This window comes from Cucurbita maxima, unplaced genomic scaffold (genome assembly GCF_002738345.1).
Source record: "Cucurbita maxima cultivar Rimu unplaced genomic scaffold, Cmax_1.0 Cma_Scf00017, whole genome shotgun sequence".
Classification (NCBI taxonomy): domain Eukaryota; kingdom Viridiplantae; phylum Streptophyta; class Magnoliopsida; order Cucurbitales; family Cucurbitaceae; genus Cucurbita; species Cucurbita maxima.
In genome coordinates, this window is record NW_019272033.1 from 3,619,567 (window position 1) to 3,637,535 (window position 17,969).

Below are 17,969 nucleotides of genomic sequence, written 5' to 3' on the forward strand. Positions count from 1 at the left end.
AAAAAAAAAAAAAAAAAAAAAAAAAAAAAAAAAAAAAAAAAAACTTGAATATCATTAAATTGAAAATGATACCACTAAAAATTAGCTTCACTAATGAAAAATAACATCCAATGAGAGTTCTCCCGTTCTTATATTTTGCCACACTAACTGATCCACTTTTATGAGATATTTCTTCCCCTGGAAGGAAATTCTCGACAGATTTTTTATTTACATGCAAGGAAAGGATGCTAGAGAGTAACCTTTTCAATCGCTCATTTTTTAGGGATGGGTGCAGCCAAGAGCAGCCATTGTATTGGACCATGATACACACCACTTAAGCATGCCCCAAATCCTTTATCTGAAGGTCCAGATATAGACATGGGCAACACAAACCCCGTATCTCCAGTATCTGTAAACATTAATGATATTCAATTATATTACAGATATCAAGCAAGTATAATCTATCCGAAAAATGTATATATTTGCAATTGTGTGGTAATAATTTCAAACTTTTGTATACTGAATGCTAAGAAAAGTTCCTAAAGGATGCATGCATGATAAATTACGGCAAGATGCCAGGTAAACAAGTAAATGTATGGAAAATATACATGTTAATCATAATCTGCATTGGGTGGCTCTAGTAGTAAAAGCATAGAATATTTAAAGTAATCTTCCCTGTGTTCAAGCCTCAAAGTATAGAACTTAATAATTTAATAAATCAAAATTCTCATTGTCACTTAGAACTAGCTTTGGGATGGGCAAAAGTCTATCTGAGGATTAGTTGGGTGAACAATGTGAGAGCAATAAACAAATAAAGTAAAGTAGTAAATATAAATTAGCCTGTAACTAGAATTCCAGAACAGGCACTGTAATAATTACGGCAAGGAAAGCAAAGTATTGAACTTACCACATACACAAGTAAATCCTCAATGAGGAAATTGTTTCTTAATATTGGATCGACTTTCCATCCTTAGACTCATATAACTTTGCATTTGAATATCACCTACTTTCCCTTTCTCTATTTTCCTGTAGAGACCCACTATCTTCTTATCCAGTTCATAATATTCTTCCATCTTCTTCATTGGTTTTAGATCCAGGTCAATGAAGTGTACCTGAAATATTGTAAGCAGGTAATTTTTCACCTCACAAATAATTGGACACCTTGAAGTGGAGAAAAATCAACTCAGGATACTGATAAATACTTCTTTTTGTATGCTTATTAGATTTGGACTGATTTGGTTTTCAAGCACACGGTGAATTTAAGTAAAGCTCGTAACTGAAGCAAATGGTAAATATTTAACACAAACCCAAAGAGAAGCAGTAGCAAAAATATCATCGAAATGAAAAGATCCATATTGGTGAGCCCTGATAAATTATAAATAATATAAGTTGAATAAAAAAAATTTATTATAAAATGCCAAATAGTTATGTAACGCTTGTTTGATTTCAATGTTCATAACTATTTCTAAAAGCAGACTCTCTCTTTCCTCATTCATAAATATTTACTCTCGAGTGGCAAGGATATCAATTGGAAGAATTATAACATAAAATGCTTTCAAATAATCTTTTTGAAATAAACAGAATGAAAAGATGAATTACATGTACCTTATAATCAAAAAATTGCCCTGTTGATTCAAGACGTATTGTGTTATTCGAAGAACCCCATTCTTTCCCTTCTCTTGGCCTAAAACTAATCATCAAGCTACAGTCTTTGGCAGTAGCAGCTATCAAAAAGTTTTTGACAATCTTTAAGCTTTGATCAAGAGGAAGGGAATGCAAAGAGGCATATCTATGCAATTCTTCATCTTCATTCAACTGTCCACAAACCACACAAGGCTCTGAAATTACATCATAATATGCATGAATAGCACCTTCTATGTCCAAACTGTCAAGCTTCTGGACTTCAAGAAGTCGATCCAGAACTCCAGATTTATATAAAGTTTCAGTGACAAGCTGTAGCAAGCTAGTAGTGCATAGCCCATCATCTGCCAGGATGACAGACTTCAGTGCATCTTCAAATGCTTCTCCAACAATCACGTCAGTATTCTCTGCAGAACCACCCAATGCCCCAAATATAAGAGAGCCATTATAGAACACTCGAAAGTTGTTTTGAGGTGTGGAAAAAAGATCCTTAATTGCTTTAAGTATACGATCCTTGGATCCAGAGAAGAGATCAAGTGGATCATAATCACTGAACTCTGATATCTACAAAAAAAAAAAAAAAAATTGCAACAGTGATGCAAACTAAATTAGGAAATAATAAATGAAGACAGCTAAATTCATTGAAACAATGAAGAAAGATTACCTCTTCTTGATGCAACTTAAGGGCTTGGTGCATTCTGAAACGAGTCATACATCTCTTAACCGCGTTGCCATGGGTTATGAACCTTGAGAATGGGAGAAACCCACATTTTGGCTGGGGGAAGAAGAAAACAGAACAAAAAATTTAAAAAAGAGCCACTTTATCATTCATTTGGAGTAATGCTTGCAGAATTAAATTAATCAATGCTAAAAAGAAAAAATAAAAATAAATACCATAGAAGTGAGAAGTACCTTTATCTCGACAGATATGCAAGGCTCACCTTCTAAAGCACCTGAAATAGAAAAAGTAAGCAATTCCATCACCAAAATGAAATAATGAAAAAAAGTGGAAAACAAAAGGGGAAAATTAACAAGGACGTCATTATCTGCCTGATATCATGGCTTGCAAGTAAGGCCAGTCAATTGGTAAGGTAGCATTCCATTTCGAAAGGAAATCAAGAGCAGGAAACATAGTATATTTGAGTGGTTATTCCTTTTCTTAAACCATTGGCTTATATTTTTTAAGAGCATACAGAAGATGGAGACAATCTAATCAGAAAACTCATATGCAGCACAGCAATTGACCATTCATCAAGATCATATATGGAAAAGTTTTCATGAATACCTAAACATCCATAATAAACTATAAAATAACTCAGAAGGTGCATGTTCTTTTTTTCTTATGAAAAAAGAGAGAAATCGGAACACCACAATGCATCAACACTGAGAAAACAGGGAATTAGGAAAGGTTTGTCACTCCAAAATGGGCACTCCTACATCATGAGTACTTAGAAAGATTTAAATCAATGCACATAAAAAGCTCCAAGAAGTTACTATGATGTGTAACTTACTAGGAAACCATGTTTAAATAATGTGCAAAAGCTACTATCTGCCCCTTGGTTCATTCCTTGGGGAAAAGGAACCATTGGAAATAAAATAATAGAAAATAAATAAGCAATGCCTTACTTAAACAAGATATGTACTATAGGATATACAATTGTGTCCTTAAGTTCTAAAATTAAAATAAAGAAATATACAGTACATTCCATACTATTTTACAAAGAAAATAGAACAATTGTATGAAAGACCGCAAAAATGTAGACAACTTTTTCACCTTAACCTTAACTGGACCAATGACTAATCGGACAGAGTATACAGGCAGGTTGTCCTCTTCGTTATAAGAAAATGCAACGGTATAATGGTATTTAATAGAACATTTTAGAAAATGTATTATTACCGTGAGGGAAAATGGAATGATCAGATATAATAAGAACATAATCACGATGGGTATCAATCTTTCCAGCATCTACTCTCCAAGATGGGCGTTCACTATTTACATTCTTCTCTGCCAACTCTAGAAATTCTCTGGTTACTAAAACAAGTTTCTGCGAGTGTAAAGATATACCACGCTCAGAAATTTGTACTCAGTTTTGCAACACTTTTAATGGTAGAATTCTATGAAAAGAAAAAGTACACAATCAGCTGTATTTCTGAAATATATCAATTCACTTAAAGAGCAAAGGAAAAACATACACCAGAATCAACGTGTTTGGAACCCAATAAAGGGCTCATTACACGCTGCACAAAGGTTTGGGCAGCAGTCTCCCTATCAGCGGATGAGACAAGGTTCCCTATGTCACCCCACAACAAGTATTCGTATTTGGAAAATGCGGTCGGAGTCCTCGCATGCTGTGATCCATTGATAGAAGCCTTTTGTATACGCATAACTTTTCCAATCTATATCAAGAAGAATAGTTAGTCCCCAAAAAGTTTAAATCCCCAAAGTGATACCCTCTCTTTTGTAGGTTGCATTCAAACCATCCCTTCATTTAGATTCTCATCTGCTATATACGTAAAGAAAAGGAAATTGTCAAGAATTTCCTGGCTATCCAATGCCCCATTTCCCAGTCACAAACTTGCAACTACAGAAAAGTATCTGTAACAACGTAGAAACTGCCAAATTCATCCTAATGACAATCGTGTTTTTTTATCTATATGTAATTAGAGAAAGGAGCGACAGGTTCAACATACAAAAGGTGGAGAGGAGCCAGTATATGCAAGAACAAGATTAGCGGCTCCTTCGCCTCTATAAACCCAATCCGCAGCATCCTTCTCTTTTAGTACAATCTCCATCCCAAACGTTCGTCCTCTGAGATTCGTTTCAATCGTTCAACCACAGGAATGGCAAAAATATATAGAAGAAGGAAGCAACATCATAACAATTAATCGTCAGAGATTCAAGTACCTGATCTGAAAATCGCATATAGGGCGTAGCTATCCGGTGATATAAACCCTAGATCTTCTGAGGAAACCCACATTCCACGATGCAGCAACCATTGAATCGAAGAATGAAACAGAACAAAAAAAAAAACCCGCGAGAAGAAGGTGAGAACTCAGTAATATGAGAAGGAATAGAAGCAGAGAAAAGGGAGTTGATAGTGAAATTAGGGATTTGGGGACGGAGGTGGAACAATCAGCTAACAGGACGTGTCGAGCAAATGCAGCGATTCAGATCTGAAAGAGGGAAAGGCAATTTTTGGTATTATGGATGGAACGTTTTGTTCTATGCAATATGGTCGGGGGTTTTGGGGAGTTTTATCATTTTAAAAAAATTATATATTTATATATATATATATATATATATATATATATGTGTGTGTGTGGTTTTGTATTTTTCTATTAAATAATATATATTAAAATATTTATTTCATTTTTCAATTTAAAATTTTTACCCTAAAATAATAATATCGATAAGAAAATTTGGGACAAAAAATATAGTTTACTCACAAATGTGAATAAATAATTAACTATTACCGATTTGACAGATTTCTCTGAAATCTATTTTCTATGCAATTAAATCCAAAAAGCTTAATCTATAATTACTTCTTAAATTTCATAATATTTGATATCACCGAGACATTAGAAATTTATAGAATTAATTGTCACACTATATATAGATTTAAATTTTAATCCCATGATAATTTTAAAGTTTGATTTTTTTAAAATGAGTAAAACATTTAATAAACATGAAATTTTAAAACAAGCGATAGTATTGGATACGTGAATTGAGGGTTAAGCAATTTTGAGATATTTTTTTAAAATTTTATGGATCGAGAATAATGGTCAATTTTAAAAATATAAAGATCCTTGTATGATACCAAACCGATTGTTGCAGGTTTTGAAATCCACCAAATTGGAGTGTTCCTGTCCCTTGAGATGCCATACATAGTATCAATAACATCATAAAACTTCACTACTGCTGCGCCATCGAAAAGCTGCTAAAAATTTACATGCTAATCACGCTCTGCATCTTCTATCTCTTCATCCTCTGGTACTCCGCGAAGGTAAAGAACGTTGTTACACCTGTCAGGAAAAAGTAGGAACATTGCCATGTTCGATATGAGAATCTGGGGAAGAATTGATCGCTAAGCACGAATAACTTACTAACATATCCTTATAGTTCTCGTAGAAAAAAAATGCATGTGTACGACCTTATATTCTACACGTTGTCTGTTACATTTTCTCGCTCGAGTCATTTATATCATAAACAGCCATTCATATTATGATAAAAACAAGTATACTAAAATGTAAAAGATAACCAAGTTTCGAGGCATTTGGAACATCTCCTCTCCTGAGCATACATTCATTCTCAAGCCTAAATCCATTCCCCTTTCAAACACCCAACTGGTTGGTAAGCGATGACCTTGTGCGGAAAGCAGTGGCATGTAGAGGAGATATCACAGGCAACAATCGGCAGTGTTGGGAATAGAAATAAGGATGTGCGACAACGCAGGTGAAAAGAAAACATGTGGACCTATGGCTCCTAGGGTTTTCCTTTTAGTAGTGGGTCAGTTCTTGAGTTCAAATATAGAAGTTAACACACCCCAAAATTCGAGCCTTATTTTTGTAGTTCCGAAGAAATGGACCTTTTTTTCTTCTAACAATTCGCGTGACTAGCCAACTTCATATCCACGAATACATCTTCACGAAATTTGTGTTGATGCCTTCCCCACGACCCCAGCATTGGCCTCTCTTGCACGTCTTTTGTTATTTCTATTTTTCACACAACAGTTCCCCTCTGATCCCTCAAATACCTCTCTTCATGATGATTGCGTTAGCGCCTCCCCAAGTGTTTATCTCTGGCCATAGAAGTAGCAATTGCTGACAATCTCTCCAGAAATCCTTCCTTTCTTAACTTGAATGTCTTCCCAGCCCACTCAAAGGTTTTCAAACATCAAACTAATCTCCAGCCATAGAAATAGCAATTGTTAGTGGTTAACCTCCCCTCGATCTTAACCATACATTAACTGTTTTTTGGTAGGCGTATTTTTGGTTCCTTCTACACCTCTTTTGCACACTCTCCTTTGTTTCCATACAAGCTCCATTAATCCTAAATCCGTTCTTACTTTTTTCTTCATTGACTTCTCATTCTCACTCTTGTTCCTCATGCAAGGATTCTGAGGTTTGTTCCATGTTTTTTGTGGTCGTCTCACTCTCTTCACCATCAACCTTTTTTGTATCCTTGCGAGATGAGAGATCTGATTCCAATATGAATGTCTACCTCTTTGTTTTTGCCCATCTGATCTCTTTTCTTATTTCTATAATCTCCGCTTTCATTTCACTAAAATTCTGTGCCACTCTATCTCGAAAAGATTGGAACATTGAATCCATTACCTCTGCCAATTACTTGAGGGAACGATTCAATTCTTCACATAAAAACATCAACAGCTGTTCACATAAATTTTCATCGAACCCCACAGCCATAATCAAATTTCTCTGGAATAGATTTGATAGAACCAAATATACTGAAATATAAAACATAACAGAACACCAAGATAACCAAATATTTGAGGTACTTGGAACCTTCCCTCTCTTGACTATACTGACTGAAGCCTAAACCACTAAAAAATTCTCTACTCTCCTTTCCTTGCCATACTATTTATATCGAATCACCACAACTTCTCTATTCAATCACTAATATACGCTTATTAGTCTAATGATATTTCAAACAACACTCCAATCACATTACAATCAACAAATAAGCATTGATGCACTAGATATTGTGATTTTCAATCACAAAAAAAAGGTTACCTGATCAATATTTCTCCCAAACTCCCAGTACATTGTCCGTCGATATATTCCTCAGTATTGGCAAGCTGCATTAAAAAATTGTAACTTAATTTCCCTTTCAAGAATATTAAATCAAATGTGGGAGTGAGGAGTGAAACCCACGACCTCTTAAACAAAGTAGAGATGCCTAAACCACTTGACTATGTATACCAGTTTCGACATGCACAATAAATAATAAAATTTACAAATTATTCCAAAGCATTTCTTACAAAAAATTATGAAAACAAAAATGGCCAACGTTGTTTCAAACTAGTTCTCCAGAAAAAGCCAATGATAAATAGTTGTAAGGGGGAACTTTCAATATGAGCAGAACACATCAAGTTAGATTCAGAGATGAACGGCATAGAATCAGTTAGTGCAATGTTTGAACAATGTTTCAAGTAAAAAGACGATTAGACTAAGTTCCCTTCTCATATCGAGTAAATTCATTACAGTCAAAATAGTATACGGACTCTTGGTAAACTAAGCCCTGCAGCAGAGGGAGACATAAAAACAACAAGAATATGATTGCAATCGAAAAGAACTAACTAAATTAATGTCAATGCAAGTAGAAACACACCTGTAAGTTCATGTACGAGTCCACCGAGACAAGAAAGCCTGAAATGTAAACGAAAGTGAGTACAAACATCAGCAGGCAAAAGAAACGAAGAAAACAAGCAGCAGATAGAACCAAACCTTTGTACTCCATCCCCCACTTGAGTTTCACAACCACAGTCTTTCCAGTCAAATTGTTCAAAAACGGTTTCGGGTTAACTGGGATGCTCTACAACGTCCAAACAATCATATCAGAGAATTAAGCGTCATTTACGAATCAAAGCAAAATGGAGTTACAAAAAAATAAACAGCCAAGAATCTACATAACAGAAGAATCAGTAAAATAAATCGAAAACTTCAGCCAACTATCTGATACAACATACGGCTACATTAACACTCATTCCACATCGAATCGCGGGGGGGAAAGGGTAAAAAGAACAACGAAAACATTATACAGAACCAAAAAGCAAGGAAAAAAGAAAATTCTTACTTACCATGGTTCCGAAATGGCGAGCAAGAGCTTCTTTGAAATCTGTGGAGCTCAAAAGAACAAGGAGTCGAAGAAAATGGCGCTCTCGCTCTAGGGCTTGTTTTCCCTCCTTTTTCGTCGTTGAATATCTGTGAGCTTTCGGCAACTGGGCGAATTGGACAATATGGGCCGGATAATGAATTTCAGGCCCATAAAATGGAAACCCATGGGCTCCATACCCAATAGTTCCATTTTGTCGTCATTTAATTTTATCTCTATATTTAATTATCCATTTTGAATTTACAATTTCCTATATATTTTCATTTAATCCAATTATTTTATATATCTATGATAAATAATATTTTCAAAAAAAAAAAAATACTTATGCATTATATTTTATAATCATTAAACAATAATGTTTTTTTAAAATAATTTTATTTTTATCATCGTCATTAAACGGTAACAATAGCAGTCAAAGTCCACCGCTTCAAGATCTTAACAAGTGACTAGCTCTAATCACGGTAGGGCTAGACCCTATCCATAGTAGACATGTTTTAAAACCTTAAGAGGAAGCCTAAAAATAACAATATTTATAAGGACTTTGTTACAAATGGTATCATTGTCAGATATTGGACTGTGTCAGCATCCAAGGGGTGGACTGTGATACTCCACATTGGTTGGAGAGAATAACGAAAATTTTCTTACAACGACGTGGAAACCTTTGACCAGTATATGTGTTTTAAAACTTTTGTGGAAAGCTCCTAAGGAAAAGCACAAGAAAAATAATATCTGTTAGCAGTGGGCTTAGACGATTACATAAATAAATTTATTTTTTTATATACTGATGAGGCGGGTGATCCAGTCAGCAATCGTTGAGACATTAAATAATGTTTGTATCTACTAAGTTATGCTCGAACTAGCAGTGTCATATCACTAATATTAATATGGTGTTCTTCTATTTTGATTTATATACTTTAGTAAAAAAAAAATTAAATAAAAAAAAATAAGAAGAAGTTAGAAATAAAGTGTTTCACCACAGTACAAAGTGAGGAAACCCATCGCCAAATATTGCCTTGGAGAAGACGAAACCCCTAAATCCTCCATTAATACGACCTCAATCCTCTCCCTTTGTGCACACCAGGGATCGTGATTGTGGCTCTGCGAAACTCTTGAATTGTTTTTATTTTTGTTTCAGCAACAATGTTTAGGAATCAGTACGATACGGACGTGACGACATGGAGTCCGGCGGGGAGGTTGTTTCAGGTGGAGTACGCGATGGAGGCCGTGAAGCAAGGCTCCGCTGCCATTGGCCTCCGATCCAAGACCCATGTGGTTCTTGCCTGCGTCAATAAGGCTAACTCTGAACTATCCTCGCACCAGAAGAAGATCTTCAAAGTCGACGATCACATCGGCGTCGCCATTTCCGGCCTTACTGCTGATGGACGCGTTCTTTCCCGTTATATGAGATCTGAGTGTATCAATTACAGCTACACTTACGAATCTCCGCTTCCCGTTGGTCGTCTCGTAGTTCAACTTGCCGATAAGGCTCAGGTTTGTAAACGAAGCCCTCGTTCTGTTCACAATTTGTTGGTGCTTTTAGTTTCTTATGTATTTCTTGAATTTTAGCTATCTATGCTGTGGGTTTGAATTTATTTGGCTAGTGGCGGGCTTGGTTCTGAAATTACGCATTACCATAGCTGGATATTTGAAGGTGAAACTTTTCAGATTATTAAGTTCCCTAAGCTGAGGGAATAGAATGTGAATCTTTTATTAGCCAGAAACTGAAGTTAATGAACATTTAGGAAATGGCAGAAGGTTGCCTATTTATCCTCTAATTTTCAGCACTTTGAGTGTTTAAAGGCAGCTAAAGATTATGGGCTTTCTGCTTGCTTATCTTATGCTGGTAGTATTCGTTCCACTGATTCTTAACCCTGCAGTAGTAGAAACAAACTAGGACTTCAAGCTCTCCAATTTGTTTGATTTTTCTAATTGTTGAATTAGTTTGAACCCACCTAGCCTTGCTGGTAATTTGTTCTTTCTAATTCTTTGTATTTTGTTGTTCAATAGTTTAGACTTCAGTAGAAGCCAGGAAGGTAAGTAATTATTTAGGGTCACAATGTATCTACCACTTTTTATGACCATTAGATGTATGAAAAATTAGATTCGTTTAACTATGTAGCTATCTGGTGGTCATGGGGGATGGCATAGCTCCCAATAATTTCTTCCGGAATGGTTTCCTAGGAACGTTTTGTTTCATGTTTATCAATAAAAGCTCGGGTTCTTACCATAAAAAAAGAAAAAAAAGAAAAAAAGTGGAGTGTTGAATTCCTGGAATTGGGTTTAATTTATTAGTATGTGACAGGGCACTGAGAGATAGCATGAGGACGTGCCATCCTCTACTAAGTTCTTTAATTTCGTTTCAATGTGGTTGTTGTGTTGGTGTTGGTGTTGATTCTGCTTTCAAGTTCTTTGGTTTGCCTAATCATTTTGATATCTCAATTCCTTTTTACTGCCCTTCTCCTAGCTTTGCTTGAAATTTGGGGAATAAAATGTCGGTACTCGGAATGCGAAACTCATATAGTAGTGTAGATGAAGAAACAATCTTGGTAACCTGGCTTATTGCATTTATCCCACTTTTTGTATTATTTTTTTTTTTTTTGTTAGAGATCTTGTATTCACAACAAAAATAAAGACAAAAACCTGGAGTCCAGAGTTAGAGAAAATGGCATCCACCGCCAACTAGCTAATACATGAAGACCTTACAAACTAGGGTGATCTGAAATACTATGTGGTTATGTTATAGAACAAAATTTTCTGGGAAGGGCACTCTAACGAGAGACTGTATGAAGAACAAAATCAATATAGTTATGTAAGCATTTTTAACCAAACGCATCGTGAAAGATGATCTGGTTTCTTTCTAACCAAATGAGCCATAGAAAAGCTCTAATGGCAAACTTCCAAACGTCTCTATCTTTTCATTTCAGCCACCAGACTGAACGAGCTTCGAGGAGCTTATCTTCATGCATTTATCCCCCTTTAACCTCTACTTTTTTTCTGCTGTAAAATAGGTTAATGTCAACCAATATGGGTAAAGGGGAGTGGACTGCTATTTTGTTGTACGTGTACCCTTTTGTTTCTCCATAAATCATGGGGAATTCCTTCCCACGAGCATATATTCAAGTGTGTAGGACGTACCTTATGGCTTTGCACCAGATGTAGTTGTTAATTGTTTTCAATCTTTTGCTGGTTCTTGCTGGTTCTTTATTGAGGGTGTATTCTCTCTGAACTGTTCTGTTATATGTATTTTCAGGGCTCCAAGCATGGTTATTTTTACAGGGAACACCAGTTCTCATGTCCAGAAACTTAGGTTTCTCTAATTATCTTGCACATTTGTTGCAGGTCTGCACCCAACGCTCATGGAAACGTCCATACGGTGTTGGTCTGCTGGTAGGTGGTCTGGATGAGTCTGGCGCTCATCTCTACTTCAACTGCCCGAGCGGGAATTACTTTGAATATCAAGCTTTTGCCATAGGATCCCGTTCACAGGCTGCAAAGACGTACTTGGAAAGGAGGTTTGAGAACTTCAAGGACTCTTCTAAAGACGACTTAATCAAAGATGCACTGATGGCTACCAGAGAAACCTTGCAAGGAGAAAAACTGACTTCCTCCGTATGCACGATTTCCATTTTGGGAGTTGGTGAACCTTTCCATATACTGGATAGGGAAACTGTTCAGAAGTTGATTGATGAATTTGAGATTGTTAAGGAGGATGATGTTCCTGCTGCGGATCAGGATGTCGCCCCGGAGCACGGTGATTCTGCTGCCCCCGAACCAGCTGCAGGGACAGACCAAGGTAGTGCCCCAGATCAAGGCGTGGCGCCAATGGATATCTAAGGGCACACACCGTGCAGACGTTGCCTCTCCCTTCCCCACTTCCCCCTTCCCCACTTCCTGGGTATTGCTGTTAGGTTTGGATCTTTAGTGCAGACATTTCGATACTTCTCTATTGTGGCCTCAGATTTCGATTTTACATTTATGAAAGTTGTATCAGACCGTTTAAAATGCGTTATCACAACTGATTATGTTTTTCTATTATATTATTGTGAAGAACATTAAGCTGATCCACAATGGTCCTTGGACACTTGGAATCAAGTTAGTTAATATTGAATTGTATGAAGGGGAAAATCTTCAGAAAGAAGATGAATGGATTCTTTCCATATGTGAAGAGGATATATGACAGATCTTGATGCATTGCAAAGTTCGCTCGAAGTTTTATGGATCCGAGCCTAAGTACAACAAGTGAAGTACAAAGACCCTAACTACAACAAGTGAAGTACAAAGACGCTTAGTTTGATGTTAGGACTTCTTAAACTAGGTTCGTATTGAGTTAATTAGAATATTTGGTTTCTTGAAGTTTACATAGGTTGAAAAACTCTCTTTTTAAACATGCATGCACATACACACTAGAGACCACAGAGTAGCTTGAAAGTAGATGAAATCACATTAATGAAAAACAACTTTTTACATCTTGTTTATGGAGAGACATAAAGCCTAAGATTATAAAACAGATCCTCCAGCTAACTTCAAATAACTTGAAAGAGATGCCTGTTAAAGAGAGAGAATTGATGGAGGCAACAATGACATGAGAGAAATGATTGATCATTGAGGGATCTCAGGGAGAGGAAGCCCTTTGATCTGCAGATGCTTGTGCATCCATTGCCTGTTTTCTGGGGTAACCTCACCCCCAAGGGCACGGATGACAGAACCCCCGCTGCACGATCCCAATTGACAGCATTTCACAAGAGATAATCCCTTCACTAATCCGTATAAAAACCCACTCGCAAACAAGTCGCCTGCTCCGGTCGCATCGGTTGCCTTTGACTCCCCTATCGCTGGAACTCGGACAACCTGATATGTTGAGGTGAGTTATGTAACTTCATTACTAATGACCCACATGGAAATATTGTATCAGAATTCAGAAACACTCAGTTCCACTCTATGATCTCTTGAATTTGTGTATTGCTTTGGCCAAACTAAACATTTCCTAGATGCAACGAGAAACTTCCCTGTCCTATTGAAATGAATGAAAAAATACAAATGAAAGAATACAAAGGACATAGAACCTTAACCGACAAAAGTCCTTGCACACCAAAGGCCAAAGGGAGATATGGAACCTAACATGGTATGAGACTGTAACCGCTCAAGCTCACTGCTAGCAGATATTGTCCTCTTTGGGCTCTCTTATGGGCCTCCCCTCAAAGTTTTAAAAATGCGTCTTTCAAAGTTACACAGCGAACTGGTACTCATCCAGATACTATATCTACTAGCGGTGGGCTTGAGTTGTTACAAATAGTATCAGAGTCAGATACCGAGTGGTGTGCCAGCTAGGACGCTATGTCCCCAAGGGGTGGATTGTGAAATCTCACATCGGTTGGACAGGAAAATTAAAACTTTTTCCTAATAAACGCGTTTTAAAACCGTAAGGCTGACGGCAATACATAACGAGTTAAAGCGGACAATATATGTTAGCGGTGGGCTTGGGCTGCTACAGAAACTCTCTACCTAGACCGCTCCACACCTTTAAACACTTTATTATTCCTCTCCCTAAGGACTCCAAAGCAAAGCACGAGTGCTAGTTATCCAAAAAAAAGAGACTCATTTTACCAACAATTCATGCGTAAGTTTGAAACATGGTGTTCATGAGAAAGAAACTAGAAGATATTCTAATGTTTGAATCGTCACATGTTGCCAACAAGAGGAAAAATCAATCACTAACCTCTTTTCCATGCTTAGCGATACAACCATTGGCACCTAATGTCACCACTGCCCATTGACAGTGCTTTGCAAGAAATTCTAGTGCAACTTCAGGATCAGCGTCTTTCTCGCCCCTGTAAAGATTACAGATGTTAATACCATCTACTGGAAAATGTTCTGCAACAGAACTGAAATATCCTACAGCTGAAGTAGTGCAGATATCAAATTAACAATCAGTCGAGTTCGAAGAATAACGAGCTTAAAAGGAATGACAATCACCCTATCAACTCCTTTGCTTCGTCCTCATTGGCAAAGCAAAGGTCGATATCCCCGGACTCCAATAGCTTGAGAAGAGGCAATCGAAAATTCCGAACCATCTGGCCAAATATAGAGATGTGAGCTACTTTGTTCAACATTTCTTTTAAAACGACATAACAAAGTTGTCTATTCATATACCTCGAAACTGGCCAAATCCAAGGATACAAAAACTCTCTCTTGTTTGGCCATCTTTACTGCTGCTTGAATAACTTCTAAGCTAAATATACTATATCTCATTACAAGCCACTGCAATAAAGACATGGAAATAATTAAGTCTACCAAAAGCCTCTACCTCTTATGTGAAAAGAAAATAAAGATGTGAGTATCCTGACCTTAGAGCCCTTAAAGTCATCGCTACTCAGTTCATTGCCCTGAAAGATCACAAAACAAATAGATAATCAGCATATTTAGTAACCAAAGCTCATCTGTTTAACATACAAAAGTACTAAAACTGATCATTTATTCAACAAACCAACAGAAACTCTGTAACAACCAAAACACACCGCTAGCTAACTTTGTCCTTTGTTAAAAATGGTATTAGAACCGGACACTGGGCAGTGTGCCAGCGAAGACGGTGGGCCTCCAAGGAGGGTGGATTGTGAGATCCCACATCGGATGGAGAGGGGAACGAAGCATTCCTTATAAGGGTGTGGAAATCTCTTCCTAGTAGACGGCCCTTGAAAGGAAAGCCCAAAGAGGACAATATTTGTTAGCGGTGTGCTTGGGCTGTTACAAACTCCCAGCTGAGAAGGTAATATACCTTAACTTTGACTGCACTTGAGAGACAGGGTCGCATTGTGCGGTTGCCCAATGAATCAACCAGGCAGACACACTGCCGGACAATTTACAATACATTCTCAGAACTTTAAAACACATAAACACAGAATGCAAATTTGGACACCCCACTATGAAGGGAGTGAAGCAGACCTGAGCTGTGGATCCTTTGATCATCCTCAATCTTGAGAGATTGACCCCATTGGAGCCCATGTTACTGACGAACAATTTTCCTTGCTCATCATCCCCATAGGCGCCAATGATTCCACAGCTGACTCCAAACCCCGCACTCAACCCTCGAATTGTGTTCGCAACACTTCCCCCCGCTATTGTCTTGACCGGTGTCAGATCATCAGGCGAGGAACGTATATAGGATTTCACCTCCCTCAGAATATTTTCAAGCTCTTCCATACCAACCTGAAAATAAACTCAAAACAGACGAAATTCAGCACTTGGGATACGAATAAAATGGTGAAAAAAGAAACATAAACTAAATTCTCCTCCCCACATGCTCGATTAAAGAAAACAAAAACAGAGCATTATACAAAAACAACAAGAAGTCAGCACCTAAAAGTAGAAAAAAAACAAAATCAACAGCACCGCAAAGAAATCCGACTGTATTGGACAGTAAAAAGACAGTTCTAAAACCACACAGAACAGAGCACATAATCAAAGAGAGATTCAAACATTGGAAGAAACAAAAACGTCGCCAGAAGCAGAACCACCCGCTTAATCAAAGATGAATTAACAACACAAAAATTAGTCAATAAAATTCTGATCTTAAAAACACAAGGAAATCCAAAACAGAACACAACAAACACAATTGAGCAAGTAGAGTAAGAAGGCGAAAGAAAGAAGAATGTTTACCGGCATTGAGCCACCGCGGTCGCCGGGAATTCGATCAAGAAGAGAGGAATCGACACGAGCAACATGGTCGATAAGGGCAGCAGGTTGAAGACCAAGAATAAGAGGGGCAGCTTCAGAGTCATTGGCAGTGTGAAGCAAAGGCTCGGCTCCCATCTTGGTGGCTTAAGGTCCTGCTTTCTCTGCCCTCCTTTATATAGGACTCCGGGGGGACTCCGAGGGCTACGGAACCTCTTGAGCCAAAAAGTGAACCCAACTTAATTACGACTCTCTTATGCCCATTTTGGGAATTTTGGAATTAAGAGTAATTTGTGGAAAATTTTAAAAATATATATAAAATAATAAAAGATAAATAATTTAGAGTATATTTAACATAACTTATTTTTCAAGGATAAATCTGTACATTTAAAAAAAAAAACAATACTTTAAAATTAATTTTTAAATTACTTATTTAGTAAAAAATTTTAAAAAGTTATTATTTTAAAATTTGTATGATCTATCCATTTATTTTAAAATAGTGAAATTAAAACATCCGAGATATTAGGGATAAATTTAAAATAAAAAAAATATTAAAGACCATGTGATTTATTATTATTATTATAAGAAACCAAATAAATATATAAACCCAAAATATTATATTTATAATATTATTATTTGAAAGAATCTGGGCCGGCCGTATAACGCCACTTAGCCACTGGATTTTTATATTATTATTTATCCGGCGGATAAATCATAAAGCTTTGTGGGCCCACCCAAATTTTCAAGAAATAAATATTATATTTATTCAATTTGTTGGAAGATTCTTAGTTTAATAAATTTTTAACTTTTTAAATTTTATATCTAAAATGTAATTAAAAGTTTTTTAATACAGAAGAATCTATTCGTCAAAAATCCAAAAGTTCAAGATTTGTAAAATATTTTTTAAATTTTAACAATTATGTAATTTATGAATTTTATAAAAAAAAAAATTACAAAAATTAAATCCTGTTTTATCAATTATTCTATATTACCATTTTTATCTCAATTAAATTTTAACATTTATATTCTTTCAAAATTACAATATTACCCTTCAAAAATTTTATTAGAATTTTAGATAGAAAGTATTATTTAAAATAAATTATGCTATAGTCTGAAATGATGTAACGGTGTTGGTATCTTAGTTTACGTTTAAGATTATTGTCACGATGTAACAATGTTGGTATCTTAATTTACGTTTAAGATTATTGTCACGTCATTTCATAATATCTCAATTTTCATCGGTTCAATATTTTAAAAGATAATTTTGAATCGCTTTGATGCTGCTTTCGGCAAAAGGCATGGCTGAGTCTTCTTCTCCATCAGTTCCACATGGAAATGATTGTGCTTCCACTTTGAATAATTTTGTGAAACCTTCGCCCTAATTCTGTGCAACAATGGCGGATCAAAGAAATTGATTCCCCAAAATGTTCCTTTTTCTTTCTTTATTTCTCACACATTTGGGCTCCTCAAATCACGCCCATAACATACAAAACATTTGGCTTTTCAGAGACTCCAAGGTCTTCTTCTTCTTCTGTCTTTTTTACTTAAAAAATCTTTAATGATTTCAACAAGAATCTGATCCACTTATATTATAATCTTCAGATTCCCAGACAAACTAAAGTTCAAGTGGGTTCATTTCATCGCAAATTATGGGGTTTATAAAATTCATCCTAGCTCCTCTGCATATCACCGGTTCATTATTATGCTATAATCATCGAGTTCTATAAAATAAGACAAGTTGTGAGAACAAAACATTCCTTACAATAGTGTAGAAATCTCCCTTCAGTAGCTGAAGAAAGCATTGAAGAGTAAGCTTAAAAAGGAAAAT

The 17,969-nt window shown here is 36.3% G+C and overlaps 4 protein-coding genes across 8 annotated transcripts in view; 1 reads left to right on the forward strand and 3 right to left on the reverse strand.

The window, feature by feature from the left end:
* The window catches only part of LOC111491850 (inositol-pentakisphosphate 2-kinase-like), a 6,168-nt gene extending 1,294 nt beyond the window's left edge, over positions 1-4,874 (reverse strand). Inside the window, exons 1-9 of one of the 4 annotated variants that reach the window (XM_023140908.1) lie at positions 4,526-4,873; positions 4,312-4,429; positions 3,814-4,017; positions 3,518-3,665; positions 2,533-2,573; positions 2,285-2,395; positions 1,585-2,184; positions 887-1,091; positions 257-388 (exon numbers count right to left, since the gene is read on the reverse strand). In XM_023140908.1, coding sequence (XP_022996676.1) covers positions 906-1,091; positions 1,585-2,184; positions 2,285-2,395; positions 2,533-2,573; positions 3,518-3,665; positions 3,814-4,017; positions 4,312-4,413 — 1,392 coding nt within the window. In that variant the 5' untranslated portion in view covers positions 4,414-4,429; positions 4,526-4,873 and the 3' untranslated portion in view covers positions 257-388; positions 887-905. Of the gene's footprint in view, positions 1-237; positions 389-882; positions 1,092-1,584; positions 2,185-2,284; positions 2,396-2,532; positions 2,574-3,517; positions 3,666-3,813; positions 4,018-4,311; positions 4,430-4,525 lie in introns of those variants that run through there. The other 3 variants (XM_023140907.1, XR_002719771.1, XM_023140909.1) reach the window with 3 other exon arrangements.
* Positions 4,875-5,407: 533 nt separating this feature from the next.
* LOC111491861 (probable small nuclear ribonucleoprotein F) lies at positions 5,408-8,570 on the reverse strand. The gene is made up of 5 exons (XM_023140925.1): positions 8,439-8,570; positions 8,086-8,173; positions 7,970-8,007; positions 7,372-7,436; positions 5,408-5,643 (listed from the first exon to the last, which is right to left on the reverse strand). Exons 1-5 carry the CDS (start codon positions 8,439-8,441, stop codon positions 5,574-5,576), a joined length of 264 nt encoding a protein of 87 aa, XP_022996693.1. The 5' UTR covers positions 8,442-8,570; the 3' UTR covers positions 5,408-5,573.
* Positions 8,571-9,440: 870 nt separating this feature from the next.
* Positions 9,441-12,586, forward strand: LOC111491854 (proteasome subunit alpha type-1-B-like). Its single transcript, XM_023140915.1, has 2 exons — positions 9,441-9,964; positions 11,813-12,586. The coding sequence occupies exons 1-2, from the start codon at positions 9,614-9,616 to the stop codon at positions 12,305-12,307; spliced, it is 846 nt and encodes a 281-aa protein (XP_022996683.1). The 5' UTR covers positions 9,441-9,613; the 3' UTR covers positions 12,308-12,586.
* A 305-nt stretch (positions 12,587-12,891) lies between these two features.
* Positions 12,892-16,309, reverse strand: LOC111491853 (uncharacterized sugar kinase slr0537-like). Of its 2 annotated transcripts, XM_023140913.1 has the most exons (8): positions 16,127-16,309; positions 15,413-15,676; positions 15,246-15,317; positions 14,818-14,856; positions 14,624-14,731; positions 14,447-14,544; positions 14,190-14,301; positions 12,892-13,321 (listed from the first exon to the last, which is right to left on the reverse strand). In XM_023140913.1, the coding sequence occupies exons 1-8, from the start codon at positions 16,277-16,279 to the stop codon at positions 13,073-13,075; spliced, it is 1,095 nt and encodes a 364-aa protein (XP_022996681.1). In that variant the 5' UTR covers positions 16,280-16,309; the 3' UTR covers positions 12,892-13,072. The 2 variants fall into 2 exon arrangements, with proteins under 2 accessions (XP_022996681.1, XP_022996682.1); XM_023140914.1 differs by lacking the exon at positions 15,246-15,317.
* Between the last annotated feature and the right edge of the window lie 1,660 nt (positions 16,310-17,969).

Coding starts and splice junctions, on each gene's coding strand:
- LOC111491854 (XM_023140915.1), top strand. CDS start 9,614: ATGTTTAGGAATCAGTACGATACGGACGTGACGACATGGAGTCCGGCG. Junction 9,965..11,812: donor AACTTGCCGATAAGGCTCAG/GTTTGTAAACGA, acceptor CATTTGTTGCAG/GTCTGCACCCAACGCTCATG.
- LOC111491853 (XM_023140913.1), bottom strand. CDS start 16,279: ATGGGAGCCGAGCCTTTGCTTCACACTGCCAATGACTCTGAAGCTGCC. Junction 15,318..15,412: donor TCAAAGGATCCACAGCTCAG/GTCTGCTTCACT, acceptor ATTGTCCGGCAG/TGTGTCTGCCTGGTTGATTC. Junction 14,732..14,817: donor ATGACTTTAAGGGCTCTAAG/GTCAGGATACTC, acceptor TCTTTATTGCAG/TGGCTTGTAATGAGATATAG.
- LOC111491861 (XM_023140925.1), bottom strand. Junction 7,437..7,969: donor ACTCGTACATGAACTTACAG/GTGTGTTTCTAC, acceptor TTTTTAATGCAG/CTTGCCAATACTGAGGAATA. Junction 5,644..7,371: donor TTGGGAGAAATATTGATCAG/GTAACCTTTTTT, acceptor TTTTCCTGACAG/GTGTAACAACGTTCTTTACC.